Source organism: Zonotrichia albicollis, chromosome 4 (genome assembly GCF_047830755.1).
Source record: "Zonotrichia albicollis isolate bZonAlb1 chromosome 4, bZonAlb1.hap1, whole genome shotgun sequence".
In the NCBI taxonomy this organism is placed as follows: domain Eukaryota; kingdom Metazoa; phylum Chordata; class Aves; order Passeriformes; family Passerellidae; genus Zonotrichia; species Zonotrichia albicollis.
This window is the reverse complement of record NC_133822.1, coordinates 26,124,965-26,141,016: the sequence shown is the minus strand read 5'-3', so window position 1 is coordinate 26,141,016 and position 16,052 is coordinate 26,124,965. Positions and strand designations below refer to the sequence as shown.

The window sequence follows — 16,052 nt, the reverse complement described above, 5'->3', positions numbered from 1 at the left end:
CCCCTGTGCCTGGTGCAGAGTGGTGGCTCCATGCTCTGACATTTGGATGCCTCCCAGAGTGGCTGACAAGTCCCTTCTGGCCACAGGGGAAGCTCCGTATGTGAGCCAGGCACAGTGAACAAGGAGCAATGACAAATGGGTCCGTGCCACCTGGGTGCTCTGTCATGTTCCCTGCCACTTTGGTTACAGCTGCTGGACTAAAGCTTTTCCCGTTTCCTGAACCTTTCTGTCCTGCAGTGTAGGGCTTTGGAGATGGAGCTCAGGGAGGCAGGAGAAATGATGGAATCCTTTAGGATGGAGGAGGTCTTTGACTGCCTGCGTCCAACCCCGCTCTGCCAAGTCCACCACTAAACCCAGTTCCTAAGTGCAGCACCTACATGTCTGTTAAATACCTCCAGGGACAGTGGCTCCACTGCTTTCTTGGGCAGCTTGTGCCAGTCCCTGGGAACTCTTCCAGGGAGTAAAATTCTGAGTACTGTGCACTCTAACCTCCCTTGGCACCACTTGAGACCATTTCCATTGGTCCTAGAAGCCACAGCCTTCCTCACAGCTTCTTCATGTGCTCTTGCCCGTTGAGCTTTGGGGCCCAGTGGTGGGCACAGAAGGTGCTGCTTCTGCTGCACCTCGATTTCAGGAGAGGCAAGGGCAGCAATTATGGTGCTAACGCTGAGGATGGAGCTAGACTGGCTCATCTGTTTGTTGCCGCCTTGTTAAAAATCTCTTCCACTCCAACCCTCCCTTTTGCCAGAAGAAGCAAGGAAGGTAAGGGCAGGAGAGCGGAGGGAATGCCTGTCCACCAGCAGGATCCAGTGGGAGAACTGAGCAGGGCAGAGCCAGTGTGATCTGTGCAGGGTTGGGAAGTAGCCTTGGAACTCCTCTTCCAAAGGCAGTTCTTGACCGTATTGTCTGCATCTGCCTCCTGAGCTGCCCTGCATCCATTCCTTTCCCACTCTCCATCCGTCCTGCCAGGCTACGCTGCCATGGACAATGGGCCAGGCTCTCTGCAGCGGCAGCTGGTTGGTTTGCAAAGGCAGCAAGTGCCAGCTCAACAACTGGAAGGCTGAGACTTCTGTTTGGTTTGGGGGAAGAACACGTTGTGAATCAGGAGAAAACAACTCCCCTCATGATAACCAGCTGTCAGTGGGAAGCAGTTCCACACAGTGTCTGTTGACAGGGCTCCAGGATGGTCACAAGGAACATTGCTATTTCCTCCTGCCAGGGCTTTGCATACATGTCTCATGTCTTGTGTTGACAGTGACTTGAAGTTCTAGAGTGTGACAGATGGGTTCTCTAATGGTGTTCCCAGAGTTTGCTGTGCACTGCGATGAAGGTGGGACACACCTGTGAAGGAAGGCTCATACTCTGCTGCCTCGTCTGTCAGGTTTTTCTCTTTTTTCCTTCCCTTCAGATCATGACGGCTGCCTCGGGAGAGCAGGCTCTGGCTGGAGAGAGAAAGCTCAGGATGCCCAGCTGCCTCCTAAAGCTGACCAGGGTGGTGCTGAGTCATAGGACCTGTGCCCTGTTTATCCTCATCTTTGTTCTAGTATCCCTTGCCTACCACAAGCTGTACTGGGGCATCGGGGAGGACCCAAAGAGCAGCAGCCCCACCTCCCGCTTGTCTGCTGATAGGAGCTGTGCTCACTATGTGCCTTCTGCCCTCAACATGGCTGGTGGGCCCTCTCCTTCCGCAGGAAATGTGTTTTTTGTGGAGACCTCGGAGCAAACTGCCCCAAGTTACCTGTTCTCGTGCTCCGTGGAGTCAGCAGCCAGGACACACCCTGCATCAAGAGTCGTGGTGCTCATGAAAGGCTTGGCCAAAGGGAATGGCTCCTTGCCCAAGCACTGGGCCTTCTCCTTGCTCAGCTGCTTCCCCAATGTGGAAATCCTGCCCCTGGACTTGACAGAGCTCTTTTCTGGAACACCTCTGGCACAGTGGTTCCTGCAGCCTCAGCGGCAACAGGAGCCTCATTTTTTAGCTGTACTCTCTGATGCCTGCAGAATTGTCCTCATGTGGAAATTTGGTGGCATCTACCTGGATACAGACTTCATTGTGCTTAAGAACTTACAGAACCTAACCAATGCCCTCGGCATTCAGGGTGACAGTGTACTGAATGGAGCCTTTCTGTCCTTTGAGGCCAAGCACAAGTTCATGGAGCTTTGCATGCAGGACTTTGTGCAGAATTACAATGGCTGGGTCTGGGGGCACCAAGGCCCAGAGCTCCTAACTCGTGTCTTCAAGAAGTGGTGCTCCCTTGGGACTATCACAAGCATGAGCTGCAAAGGTGTGAATGCTCTTGCCCAAGAAGTTGTTTATCCTATTCCCTGGCAGGACTGGAAGAAGTTGTTTGAGGCAGTCAGTGCCTTGGAGCTTCAGAAACTCCTTAAGAACACCTATGCAGTGCACATATGGAACAAACTGAGCCACGGGACCAAGTTAGAGATCCCGTCCCAGGCTCTGCTGGCTCAGCTCTATTCCCAGTTCTGCCCTGCCACCTACGCAAAGATGAAGCAGGACTCTGAAGAGTTGTCAAGGCGTGCAGTGTGACCTGGGGGCCCTTGGCTGCAGGGACATTCCCCAGTCTGAAGGAAACCAAGTGCCTTTGACCTTCCCCAGAGTTGCTTTCTACACCCCAGAGCAGCTGTGCGACTGCTCTGTGCTTCTGTACCTGACATTGCTGATATCTGCCTCTGATCCCCTGTGTTTCAAATTTACAGCAGAACCTGACTGCAGCCTCTCTTGCAGTCCTATACGAGACCTGTTGCTGCAGGGAAGGTTGAACTCCTTCAGCAGCATCTCTCAGCTGGTCCATTCTTGGTGTTGTCCAATGGCTCCTCCTGTGAATCCCAGCCTGAGCAGCCCCTTGTGATTTTTCCACAACTGTAGGGATCATTGGCTTGCTCTCAGTAGCGTTTCTGGCTTTGTCCATCACTGCCAGTCAGTGACAGAGGTCACAGATTGTTGGGGCTCAGATCAGAATTCCCTGGTTGGCAAAGATCCTTACCATGTGGGAAAACAGATGAAGTGCCTATGAAATTTGCTTTAAGAAGCAGAAAACTGTTTAGATCTGTATGTGGCTCACTGTGAAGTTGTTCTAAACTTCTGAAGTGAGGGAAGTTCAAATTATGCTTCCTACAGTTTCTTAATCCACAGCAGTGGGATGACATGTCTGGGATGCCTCAGGAAAAGAAATTGACAAAAGCAGTTCTTTGAGGTGCAGAAATTATGAATATCCTTGGTCTGCTGAAGTAGCTCTTGTGGGTACCAACATCTAAGCAGCCATTGTCACACTCTGAAGGAGCTCAGCATTTCTTGTTTCTGCAGTGCTGTGAGGAGGATTACATCCCTTTCATTGGAATCCTGAGCCCCATGGGGAAGTCCACAGCATGACATTTCCCTGTCAACAGAAGGACCAAGTGCAGTGCTCCGAGCAGCGTCCTCAGGGACAAAAATGAAAACTGCGAAGCACGTGATGTTTGGAAAAGACCTCCAAGATCAGGGAGTCCAACCAGATTCACTATCACCATACCCACAAACCTGTACCCCAAAGTGCCATGTCTTCTCATTTTTTGGAGCACTTCCAGGGATGCTGACCCCACCACTTCCCTGGGGACCCTGTGGCACACGATGCTAAAGCACTCTGAAATTTTTCCTTGTGGCAAAGCTGAACCTACTGTGGTGCACAGAGTGCTGCAGCCAGCTCTGGGCCCAGCACAGGAAGGACAGGGAGCTGCTGGAGCCAGTGCACAGCAGGGACACCAAGGAAATCAGACGGATCAGAGCAGCTCTGCTGGGAGGAAAGGCTGAGGGAATTGGGAATGTTCAGCCTGGAGCAGAGAAGGCTTTGGGGTGACCTAATCAAGGCCCTCCTCTGCCTGAAGGGAGCCTAAAGGAAAGATGCAGACTCTTTGCAAGGGCCTGCAGTGACAGGACAAGGGGGAATGGCTTCACAGTGGCCGAGAGTAGGTTTAGGTTGGATATAAGGGAGAAATTCTTCTCTGTGAGGGTGATGAAACTCAGGCACAGGGTGCCCAGAGAAGCTGGGGCTGCCCTTGTGTCCCTGGAAGTGTCCACAACCAGGCTGAATGGGGCTCTGAGCAACCTGGGATGGTGGGAAGTGTCCCTCTCCGTGGCAGGAGGGGTGGAACAGGATGATCTTTAACACTCCTTCCATTCCAGACCATTCTATTCATTTCCCCTCATCCTGTCCCTTGTTCCCTGGGAGCAGAGCCTGGGCCCAGCTGGCTGCACCCTCCTGTCACGGAGGTGTGGAGAGCAATAGAGCTCCCCTGAGCCTCCTTTTCCTCCAGGTTAAACACCCCCAGCTCCCTCAGCCGCTCCTCATCAGACTTGTGCTCCAGCCCCTTGCCCAGCTCCGTTCCCCCCTCTGGACACGCTCCGGCCCCTCAGTGTCCATCCTGCAGTGCCAGGCCCAGAACTGGACACAGCCCTTGGAATGAGGCCTCCCCAGTGCCCACATGTGGCAGGGGCACAGTCACTGCCCTGCTCCTGCTGGCCACACCATTGCTGGCCCGGCCCAGCCCAGCAGCCATTGGCCTTCTCGCCCACCTGGGCACGCACTGTGGGCCAGCAGGCCCAGGCCCTTTCCTGCTGGGCTCTTCCCCAGCCTGGAACTGCTGGGGGTTGCTGGGACCCAGGGGCAGGACCTGGCACTTCAGATCTTGTTCAGCCTCAAGGATATGGAAGGGGACTGGCTCGGACAGTGGGCCCTGGGGCACAGCACCAGTGACCCACTGCCAGCTGCATTAATTCCACTGCCACCCTCTGGTCCCAGCCACCCAAGCACTTTATTCCCAGCCTGTCGCAGACATTTCTTCATAGAAATCCTTTCTTTGGGATTTCTCCTTCTTCTGGGAAGCAAAGGGCCCCAGAAGAAGAATGTAAACAATTGTTATCAGCTGTTGTGAAATGTAGCAGGTGTCCCTGTGATTGGCTCATCTTCCTTGTGTACCATTAAAGGCCAATCACAGGAGCAGCTCAGGGACAGATTCCCTGGGCAAAGAACTTCGTTATTCATTCTTGCTATTCTATTCTTGGCATAGCTGCTCTCTGCAACCTCTCGTCTTATTCTTTTTAGTATAGTTATAATGTATGATATATCTTATATCAATAAATCAGCCTTCTGATCAAGAAACAAGATTCTCGTCCTTCTCTCACCACAGTGACCGTCTAAGGTCGCTGTAATATCTGGTGACCCCTCGTGTCAGGGCAAAAATTAATTTGATAAAGACCAGAGGAGCAAAATTGCTGCACTGGGTAAAATCCTGTATGTGTAGCATGTGATGGTTGCTTTGAAGTGACCACAGAAGTGGATTCAAGCCAGGAGCTGAAGAACTGAAGATCCTGATTTGGACAGAGTTCACAGCCAAGGCTGACCACAAAGAGAACCTTCTTCTGGAACACCTTCAGGAAGATGTTCGCAGAGCTGGCCAGAGCAAGCTGGACATTTTCACAAGGTAATTTTGTCTTTTCCCTTCCTGATGACCCAGCCCTTCGTAGTTTGTGGCGGTTGGTATGGCGGACACATGCCTTGGAAGAAGAGGTTCAGTTCTCCCCTTCAGAGGAGAAACTTATTGCCCTCTGGCAAAAATGGTGTAGAGAAGATGGGATTTTTCTGTCAGCAACAGATCTCTATGAGTTCTTTCGATGGGCAAAGCTTTTTCGGTTCTTTACTGATGTCCTGTACGCCTTGGATGTTTTTGTCTGGGAGTGCATGAACTCCATTTTTCAGTTTGTCTGGGGCCAGGAACGTGTTTTGCCTTTTATCTACCCAGCATTTCTAAAGCTCTTCCCAGTTTTGAAACGGAGAGCAGCTATTTTTCAATGGATTTCTAACTGTTATGGACAGGCTCCGTTTCCACCGTCCCCGGTGGGAGAAGACCCGGCGGGGGATGAGTGGGGGCTTCCCAGCCCCCTGTCCTCAGCGGGAGAAGACCCGGCGGGGGATGAGTGGGGGCTGCCCGGCCCCCCCTGCTTCGCGGCGGGGGGGGGCGAAACTGCGCCGAGCGAAGAAGTTTTTTTTACTCTTTCTCCGGAGCCTGCGCAGACGGAACCTTCTCCCCCCCCTCCTTCTCTCTCTCCGGGGGGATGGGAGTGGGCGGTCCCGCTCGAACCAGTGCCGTTGGTACCGCCCCTGCCAGCGCTGCGTCCGCCTTCAAGACCCGCCTCACCGGCGCGGCCGCCACTCCAGGCGATCCCGTCTCCGCCTCTCCAGGCAGTCCCGCCCACGGCTTCACAGGCCTCCCCGCCCCTGCCAGTGCCTGCGTCTGAGAATGCAGAAGAGACACTTCCTGTGGCTGCTGAGTTGCTAAGCGACGACGACGCGTCTCCAGCTTCCGGCTCAGCGGGGGAGTTGTTCTCTCCGGCCCCTCCGGCCCCTCTGCCGCTTCCATCGGCTTCCTCGCCACCTCAAGCCGAGACGGTCCCTGTTCAGGATGGTGCTGGAGACGGCGCCGAACCTGCGGGACCCTCGGAACAACCCGCGGCCGCTCCTACATCCAGCGGGATTCCTTCCCCGGTTCCGGCTTCCCCCGCGCTGCCTGCACAGGCTGCCCCAGCAGTCCTGCCGTTGTCGGAGGCTGTGTCCTCCGTGTCGGCGTCAGAGACTGCCCTGGAACCGGCGGCTTGTTCGAGCTCGGACCATCCCGGACCGGTTGCTGTAGCAGCGGCCCCGGCGGCTGGCCTCCCCTTCCGTGGAGCGGGGGCTGCCCGCCAGCTGACTGGGGGGACAGCCCGTCTCCCTGCTTTTAAGATCAGCATTCTCGGCGGGTTCGGGGGTGGTTTTTCGGGGATTGTCCCATGGAGGCTGCCATCTCTGCCGCCTCTCTTGCGCCCTAGTGGCGGGGGGCAGGTGCATCCCGAGAGCTCTGCCTCTGATCTCCAGCCCGGAGGGGGTGGGGATGAAACCATGGGGCAGATGAGAGACAAACCTGCTGCGTTTGCAGTGCAGAGGGAGAGGGCACAGATGGAGGAGACCATAGCTGGTTTGCTGTGGGGAACAAACATGTCCAGACCCCAGGTGAGATTTCTGGGGAAGGCTTCTATTTCCCTGCTGCTGGCATGCCTCAGTGGTTATGGGGAAAGGAAGCGTGTCCCCACTCGTGCTGCCATTGTACTGGCAGCAGGGTGCAGGCCTGTGGGAATGCAGGGCCTGCCTCATGGGTTTGGCCTGGGCCGTTGGGCTCAGGAAGTTTTTGGGCCAGGGCCAGCATTTGGCCTCTTGGTGTTTCTGGGGGTTGAGGTTTCTCCTACCGGTCCTGGTCCCCCTTTGTGGGCCAGTTTTGGGGTTCCTGGTCCATCATGGGCCAGGGCCCCCAGGGCCTTTCCTTCTCTGGCACTGCTCTGTTTTGCTGCTGCTCTTTTCTTTTTCGATCACAAAAAAAAAAAAAAAAAAAAAAAAAAAAAAAAAAAATTAAATAAAAAAGATTGAAAACAGTGGGCAGCAGCTCTGAAGCACTGAAGCATTGAAGGGCCAGAAAAGGACATTCTAAAGTTGTTCAAATTGTTTGAAATTGTTTGAAATAGTTGTAAGATTGTCAATATGTTTTTGATAACTGTTGATGGGACTTTTGCAGCAAGTCTGTTTTCAGGACCGAAAAGGATTCTCAGATATCCAAGAGAAACAACTTCAGCTCTTGGACTGTTCCTGAAACCCAGCTGCTTGGACTTGAATTCTCTTTGCATTGTTTTTTGCATTTTTTTAGATTGTAGGATTGTTTTAGTGATTTATTAGTATTGTATATTTTACAGTTGAAGAAATCTCCTGTTCATTTCACATCAGCATTTTTCTTTTAATTTATACAATTTAGAAGGGTGAGATGTCGCAGACATTTCTTCATAGAAATCCTTTCTTTGGGATTTCTCCTTCTTCTGGGAAGCAAAGGGCCCCAGAAGAAGAATGTAAACAATTGTTATCAGCTGTTGTGAAATGTAGCAGGTGTCCCTGTGATTGGCTCATTTTCCTTGTGTACCATTAAAGGCCAATCACAGGAGCAGCTCAGGGACAGATTCCCTGGGCAAAGAACTTCGTTATTCATTCTTGCTATTCTATTCTTGGCATAGCTGCTCTCTGCAACCTCTCGTCTTATTCTTTTTAGTATAGTTATAATGTATGATATATCTTATATCAATAAATCAGCCTTCTGATCAAGAAACAAGATTCTCGTCCTTCTCTCACCACAGTGACCGTCTAAGGTCGCTGTAATACCAGCCAACAGGGAACCTGTTAAATCCATGGGCGGAGAGGACAATGCTCTCCAGGAGAGCGCTGTGGGAGCAGTGGTCAAAGGCTTTAGAAGGCCCCGGTACACAACATCCACAGCCTTTCCCCATCCATTGGCTGCTCATAGAAGGAGGTTGGGTCAGTCAAGCAGGACCTGCCTGAACTTGTGCTGGCTGGGCCTGATGCCCCAGTGGTGCAGCACACAGAGTGCCATTGCACTCCAGGTAATCTGGTCCATACCCTTCCCAGGCAACGAGGTCAGGCTGACAGGCCTCTGTTTCCCCCAGGTGTCCTTCCAAGCCTTCTCCAAGAAGGATGTCACATTGGACAACCTCCAGTCACCCAGCAGCTCTCCAGTTCACCGGGACTGCTGATAAACGATGGAGACTGCTGATAAACTGGAGACTTTGTGGGCTGCTTCACCAGCTCCCAGCAGAAGGATGGCATCTGCCTAGACTTGTGCATGTCTTGGCAGCACGGCAGCTCACTGACAGCTTGCTCCTGCAGCGAGGGGACGTTGTTCTGCTCCCTGTTTCTGTCTTCTCCCTCATGGGGATGGATATGCGGAGGCTAACTGGGCTTTTGGTTAAAGGCTGACGTCAAGAATGCATTGAGTGCCTCAGCCTTTTCCTCATCCCTGGAGGTCATGTTATGTTCCCACCCCAACGTGCAATAAAGGATGGAGAATCTCCTTGGCCTCTTTTTGGTATTAATGCATTTGGAAAAGCATTTCTTTCTTAACTTTTATGCTGGTGGCCAGATTGACTTCTAGCTGAACATTTACCTTTCTAGTCTTTCTCTCTGATTACCTTCCTGGCATCCTTGTAGTGTTCCTGAGTTGCCTGTCCCTTCTTCCAGAGCTGCTAAACTCTCTGTTCTTCCCTGAGCCCCAGTGGCAGCTTGCTGTTTAACCAAGCCAGCCTTCCGTGAGCCAGCTTCCACACATTGCTTCCAGCACATTGCAATTGGCTCCTTCTCCACCTCTATGACCTCCTTCCTGAGGAACCTCCACCCTCCTGGGCTCCCTGGCTCCTCCGGACTGCCTCCCAAGGGATTTTCTCAACCCATGGTCCAAACAGACCAAAGCCTGTCCTCCACAAATCCAAGGTAGTAGTTTCGCTGACCCCTTTCCTCCATCTTCCCTCCCTTCACCGAGAACTGGGATCAAATCCTTTCACAGTCACTGTACCCAAGATGGCCTCAGGCAACCTCACCTCCCCCCCAGTGCTCCTTTGTTTGCAAAGAGGAGATCCCCTGGGACACCTCCCCAGGTGGGCTCGCCTGCCACCTGTGTCAGCAAGTTCTCTTCCACGAGCTCCAGGAACCTCCTGGAGTGTCTCCTGTCTGCTGGGTGGGATTCCAGCAGACCCCTGGTAAGTTGTAGATTCCACTGAGGTTGTAGGCAGTCCATGATGTGAGGTCATCCATCTACCCCTAATGCAAATCCTTGCCCACCACTCAGCACTGGTGGGACACACCTGGAGGGCTGGTTCAGGAATCCCAGGATGAGGGAAGCCCGTCCGTACTGGAGCAAATCTGGCAAAGGGCCACTAAGGTGAGAAGGGGCCTGGAGCAGACGGCGCATGAGGAGAGGCTGGGAGAGCTCTGCTGACTTGCCCTGGACTAGAGCAGGCTGGGCTGTGTGTTCAGGGTGTGAAACACCTGGCTGAAGGTGGGTGAGTGGGTGGGTGAAGGACACAAGTGAGACTCTCCTCTGTTCTATGCAGAGATGGCAGGAGGCACAATGGGCACACCTTGAAGTGTGGGACATTAGAATGAAAGGGGGGGTGGTGAAACACTGGATCAGGTAGCCCAGAGTGGATGTGGAGTCCCTGTGCTGGGACGAGAGTTGTCGTGAGTCCATCCATGGTACTGCCCTGCATGGAGGGATTTGGGGAGAGGAGAGAGGTCTGGGATACTACAGAGCAATATTTGTTTCAGGCAACTGAGGAGGAACTGCAACAGACCCTGGATTTAGTGGCTGTACTGATAAGGGAGGGATTTTATGAATGTGCCCACAAGCCTTATTGAAAGGAAGGTAAGCCTCCCTTGATCACAGGGTCAAGGGGGAGCTGGCACAGAATGAGGGACACCTGAATTGGGCCAAGTCCTTCCCTGACGTCCCTGCCATATGAGAGTGCGCTCCCTAATGAATGAGTAAAGCATTTGGTGAAAAGAGTGTGTTTGCAAGGGGGCATCCTGTACTTATGGCATCGGGTGGGAGCAGGCGGCTCTGTGGAAGGCTCAGCTCAGTAATTGTGGCAGCCCCAGCAGCAGTGTGAGCACTGGGAAATTTTAGCAAAGGAGGAGAAAACAAATGAAGCCATTTTCTCAGCAGTCTAAAGCTCAAAGTGTAGCAACTGTGGGTTTTCAATATCTTGCTTTTTCTTTAATTACTTTTTAACTAACTTGTTTGTTCACAGTGAATCTGTGTGATGTTTGCTTCTTTTCCTGGTCACATAAATGGTGTTGCACCCTCCCCGGTTTTTTTTCCCCTTATGGTTGGACTCCATATGGCATCGTTCCTATTCAGAAGAAGAAGGTGGCAGATCATAGAGCAGTAGTCATCTCTCAGATTTTAATTTCATAAATAACTTTTCCTGCTAAAGAGGGAATTCTGCAGTATCTTGAAAGCAGGGACAGGTGAGTTTTGTGTCTTCTCTACAGCACGGGCTCTGTTCTAACCTAGTCTGTGCCTCTTTGCTTTCAACAGCCTAAAAACTTATTTACAGTGTTAACCCCGCTGTCTTGTGGAGAGTGGGGAATGTAGAGGGGTCTGTATAAGGCAGGGTGGGCTGGCTTTGGCTGCCTGGAGCACTGGCAGCACATGCTGGCATTTCTGTGCGGGAGGAGAAAACTTCCTGGGGACCCAGAGCTGAGCATTTGTGTATTGGCCGTGTCTCCTCTGTCCCCCTGTGCCTGGTGCAGAGTGGTGGCTCCATGCTCTGACATTGGGATGCCTCCCAGTGTGGCTGACAAGTCCCTTCTGGCCACAGGGGAAGCTCCGTATGTGAGCCAGGCATAGTGAACAAGGAGCAATGACAAATGGGTCCATGCCACCTGGGTGCTCTGTCATGTTCCCTGCCACTTTGGTTACAGCTGCTGGACTAAAGCTTTTCCCGTTTCCTGAACCTTTCTGTCCTGCAGTGTAGGGCTCTGGAGATGGAGCTCAGGGAGGCAGGAGAAATGATGGAATCCTTTAGGATGGAGGAGGTCTTTGACTGCCTGCGTCCTACCCCGCTCTGCCAAGTCCACCACTAAACCCAGTTCCTAAGTGCAGCACCTACATGTCTGTTAAATACCTCCAGGGACAGTGGCTCCACTGCTTTCTTGGGCAGCTTGTGCCAGTCCCTGGGAACTCTTCCAAGGAGTAAAATTCTGAGTACTGTGCACTCTAACCTCCCTTGGCACCACTTGAGACCATTTCCATTGGTCCTAAAAGTCACAGCCTTCCTCACAGCTTCTTCATGTGCTCTTGCCCGTTGAGCTTTGGGGCCCAGTGGTGGGCACAGAAGGTGCTGCTTCTGCTGCACCTCGATTTCAGGAGAGGCAAGGGCAGCAATGATGATGCTAACGCTGAGGATGGAGCTAGACTGGCTCATCTGTTTGTTGCTGCCTTGTTAAAAATCTCTTCCACTCCAACCCTCCCTTTTGCCAGAAGAAGCAAGGAAGGTAAGGGCAGGAGAGCGGAGGGAATGCCTGTCCACCAGCAGGATCCAGTGGGAGAACTGAGCAGGGCAGAGCTAGTGTGACCTGTGCAGTTGTGGGAAGCAGCCTTGGAACTCCTCTTCCAAAGGCAGTTCTTGACCGTATTGTCTGCATCTGCCTCCTGAGCTGCCCTGCATCCATTCCTTTCCCACTCTCCATCCGTCCTGCCAGGCTACGCTGCCATGGACAATGGGCCAGGCTCTCTGCAGCGGCATCTGGTTGGTTTGCAAAGGCAGCAAGTGCCAGCTCAACAACTGGAAGGCTGAGACTTCTGTTTGGTTTGGGGGAAGAACACGTTGTGAATCAGGAGAAAACAACTCCCCTCATGATAACCAGCTGTCAGTGGGCAGCAGTTCCACACAGTGTCTGTTGACAGGGCTCCAGGATGGTCACAAGGAACATTATTGCTATTTCCTCCTGCCAGGGCTTTGCATACATGTCTCATGTCTCGTGTTGACAGTGACTTGAAGTTCTAGAGTGTGACAGATGGGTTCTCTAATGGTGTTCCCAGAGTTTGCTGTGCACTGCGATGAAGGTGGGACACACCTGTGAAGGAAGGCTCATACTCTGCTCCCTCGTCTGTCAGGTTTTTCTCTTTTTTCCTTCCCTTCAGATCATGACGGCTGCCTCGGGAGAGCAGGCTCTGGCTGGAGAGAGAAAGCTCAGGATGCCCAGCTGCCTCCTAAAGCTTACCAGGGTGGTGCTGAGTCACAAGACCTGTGCCCTGTTTATCCTCATCTTTGTTCTAGTATCCCTTGCCTACCACAAGCTGTACTGGAGCATCGGGGAGGACCCAAAGAGCAGCAGCCCCACCTCCCGCTTGTCTGCTGATAGGAGCTGTGCTCACTATGTGCCTTCTGCCCTCAACGTGGCTGGTTGGCCCTCTCCTTCCGCAGGAAATGTGTTTTTTGTGGAGACCTCGGAGCAAACTGCCCCAAGTTACCTGTTCTCGTGCTCCGTGGAGTCAGCAGCCAGGACACACCCTGCATCAAGAGTCGTGGTGCTCATGAAAGGCTTGGCCAAAGGGAACGGCTTCATGCCCAAGCACTGGGCCTTCTCCTTGCTCAGCTGCTTCCCCAATGTGGAAATCCTGCCCCTGGACTTGACAGAGCTCTTTTCTGGAACAACTCTGGCACAGTGGTTCCTGCAGCCTCAGCGGCAACAGGAGCCTCATTTTTTAGCTGTACTCTCTGATGCCTGCAGAATTGTCCTCATGTGGAAATTTGGTGGCATCTACCTGGATACAGACTTCATTGTGCTTAAGAACTTACAGAACCTAACCAATGCCCTCGGCATTCAGGGTGACAGTGTACTGAATGGAGCCTTTCTGTCCTTTGAGGCCAAGCACAAGTTCATGGAGCTTTGCATGCAGGACTTTGTGCAGAATTACAATGGCTGGGTCTGGGGGCACCAAGGCCCAGAGCTCCTAACTCGTGTCTTCAAGAAGTGGTGCTCCCTTGGGACTATCACAAGCATGAGCTGCAAAGGTGTGAATGCTCTTGCCCAAGAAGTTGTTTATCCTATTCCCTGGCAGGACTGGAAGAAGTTGTTTGAGGCAGTCAGTGCCTTGGAGCTTCAGAAACTCCTTAAGAACACCTATGCAGTGCACATATGGAACAAACTGAGCCACGGGACCAAGTTAAAGATCCCGTCCCAGGCTCTGCTGGCTCAGCTCTATTCCCAGTTCTGCCCTGCCACCTACGCAAAGATGAAGCAGGACTCTGAAGAGTTGTCAAGGCGTGCAGTGTGACCTGGGGGCCCTTGGCTGCAGGGACATTCCCCAGCCTGAAGGAAACCAAGTGCCTTTGACCTTCCCCAGAGTTGCTTCTACACCCCAGAGCAGCTGTGCGACTGCTCTGTGCTTCTGTACCTGACATTGCTGATATCTGCCTCTGATCCCCTGTGTTTCAAATTTACAGCAGAACCTGACTGCAGCCTCTCTTGCAGTCCTATACGAGACCTGTTGCTGCAGGGAAGGTTGAACTCCTTCAGCAGCATCTCTCAGCTGGTCCATTCTTAGTGTTGTCCAATGGCTCCTCCTGTGAATCCCAGCCTGAGCAGCCCCTTGTGATTTTTCCACAACTGTAGGGATCATTGGCTTGCTCTCAGTAGCGTTTCTGACTTTGTCCATCACTGCCAGTCAGTGACAGAGGTCACAGATTGTTGGGGCTCAGATCAGAATTCCCTGGTTGGCAAAGATCCTTACCATGTGGGAAAACAGATGAAGTGCCTATGAAATTTGCTTTAAGAAACAGAAAACTGTTTAGATCTGTGTGTGGCTCACTGTGAAGTTGTTCTAAACTTCTGAAGTGAGGGAAGTTCAAATTATGCTTCCTACAGTTTCTTAATCCACAGCAGTGGGATGACATGTCTGGGATGCCTCAGGAAAAGAAATTGACAAAAGCAGTTCTTTGAGGTGCAGAAATTATGAATATCCTTGGTCTGCTGAAGTAGCTCTTGTGGGTACCAACATCTAAGCAGCCATTGTCACACTCTGAAGGAGCTCAGCATTTCTTGTTTCTGCAGTGCTGTGAGGAGGATTACATCCCTTTCATTGGAATCCTGAGCCCCATGGGGAAGTCCACAGCATGACATTTCCCTATCAACAGAAGGACCAAGTGCAGTGCTCCGAGCAGCGTCCTCAGGGACAAAATTGAAAACTGCGAAGCACGTGATGTTTGGAAAAGACCTCCAAGATCAGGGAGTCCAACCAGATTCACTATCACCATACCCACAAACCTGTACCCCAAAGTGCCATGTCTTCTCATTTTTTGGAGCACTTCCAGGGATGCTGACCCCACCACTTCCCTGGGGACCCTGTGGCACACGATGCTAAAGCACTCTGAAATTTTTCCTTGTGGCAAAGCTGAACCTACTGTGGTGCACAGAGTGCTGCAGCCAGCTCTGGGCCCAGCACAGGAAGGACAGGGAGCTGCTGGAGCCAGTGCACAGCAGGGACACCAAGGAGATCAGACGGATCAGAGCAGCTCTGCTGGGAGGAAAGGCTGAGGGAATTGGGAATGTTCAGCCTGGAGCAGAGAAGGCTTTGGGGTGACCTAATCAAGGCCCTCCTCTGCCTGAAGGGAGCCTAAAGGAAAGATGCAGACTCTTTGCAAGGGCCTGCAGTGACAGGACAAGGGGGAATGGCTTCACAGTGGCCGAGAGTAGGTTTAGGTTGGATATAAGGGAGAAATTCTTCTCTGTGAGGGTGATGAAACTCAGGCACAGGGTGCCCATGGAAGCTGGGGCTGCCCCTGTGTCCCTGGAAGTGTCCACGACCAGGCTGAATGGGGCTCTGAGCAACCTGGGATGGTGGGAAGTGTCCCTCTCCGTGGCAGGAGCGGTGGAACAGGATGATCTTTAACACTCCTTCCATTCCAGACCATTCTATTCATTTCCCCTCATCCTGTCCCTTGTTCCCTGGGAGCAGAGCCTGGGCCCAGCTGGCTGCACCCTCCTGTCACGGAGGTGTGGAGAGCAATAGAGCTCCCCTGAGCCTCCTTTTCCTCCAGGTTAAACAACCCCAGCTCCCTCAGCCACTCCTCATCAGACTTGTGCTCCAGCCCCTTGCCCAGCTCCGTTCCCCCCTCTGGACATGCTCCGGCCCCTCAGTGTCCATCCTGCAGTGCCAGGCCCAGAACTGACACAGCCCTTGGAATGAGGCCTCCCCAGTGCCCACATGTGGCAGGGGCACAGTCACTGCCCTGCTCCTGCTGGCCACACCATTGCTGGCCCGGCCCAGCCCAGCAGCCATTGGCCTTCTCGCCCACCTGGGCACGCACTGTGGGCCAGCAGGCCCAGGCCCTTTCCTGCTGGGCTCTTCCCCAGCCTGGAACTGCTGGGGGTTGCTGGGACCCAGGGGCAGGACCTGGCACTTCAGATCTTGTTCAGCCTCAAGGATATGGAAGGGGACTGGCTCGGACAGTGGGCCCTGGGGCACAGCACCAGTGACCCACTGCCAGCTGCATTAATTCCACTGCCACCCTCTGGTCCCAGCCACCCAAGCACTTTATTCCCAGCCAACAGGGAACCTGTTAAATCCATGGGCGGAGAGGACAATGCTCTCCAGGAGAGCGCTGTGGGAGCAGTGGTCAAAGGCTTTAG

The 16,052-nt window shown here is 52.9% G+C and overlaps 2 protein-coding genes across 3 annotated transcripts; both read left to right on the top strand.

The window, feature by feature from the left end:
* Positions 1–815: 815 nt before the first annotated feature.
* LOC141728778 (lactosylceramide 4-alpha-galactosyltransferase-like) lies at positions 816–8,867 on the top strand. Of its 2 annotated transcripts, none has more exons than XM_074539204.1 (2): positions 816–5,475; positions 8,528–8,867. In XM_074539204.1, exon 1 carries the CDS (start codon positions 1,325–1,327, stop codon positions 2,543–2,545), a length of 1,221 nt encoding a protein of 406 aa, XP_074395305.1. In that variant the 5' UTR covers positions 816–1,324; the 3' UTR covers positions 2,546–5,475; positions 8,528–8,867. The 2 variants fall into 2 exon arrangements, with proteins under 2 accessions (XP_074395305.1, XP_074395304.1); XM_074539203.1 differs by lacking the exon at positions 8,528–8,867 and adding an exon at positions 5,868–7,445.
* A 3,579-nt stretch (positions 8,868–12,446) lies between these two features.
* Positions 12,447–15,166, top strand: LOC141728777 (lactosylceramide 4-alpha-galactosyltransferase-like). The gene has a single exon (XM_074539202.1). It carries the CDS (start codon positions 12,478–12,480, stop codon positions 13,696–13,698), a length of 1,221 nt encoding a protein of 406 aa, XP_074395303.1. The 5' UTR covers positions 12,447–12,477; the 3' UTR covers positions 13,699–15,166.
* The last annotated feature ends 886 nt before the right edge of the window (positions 15,167–16,052 follow it).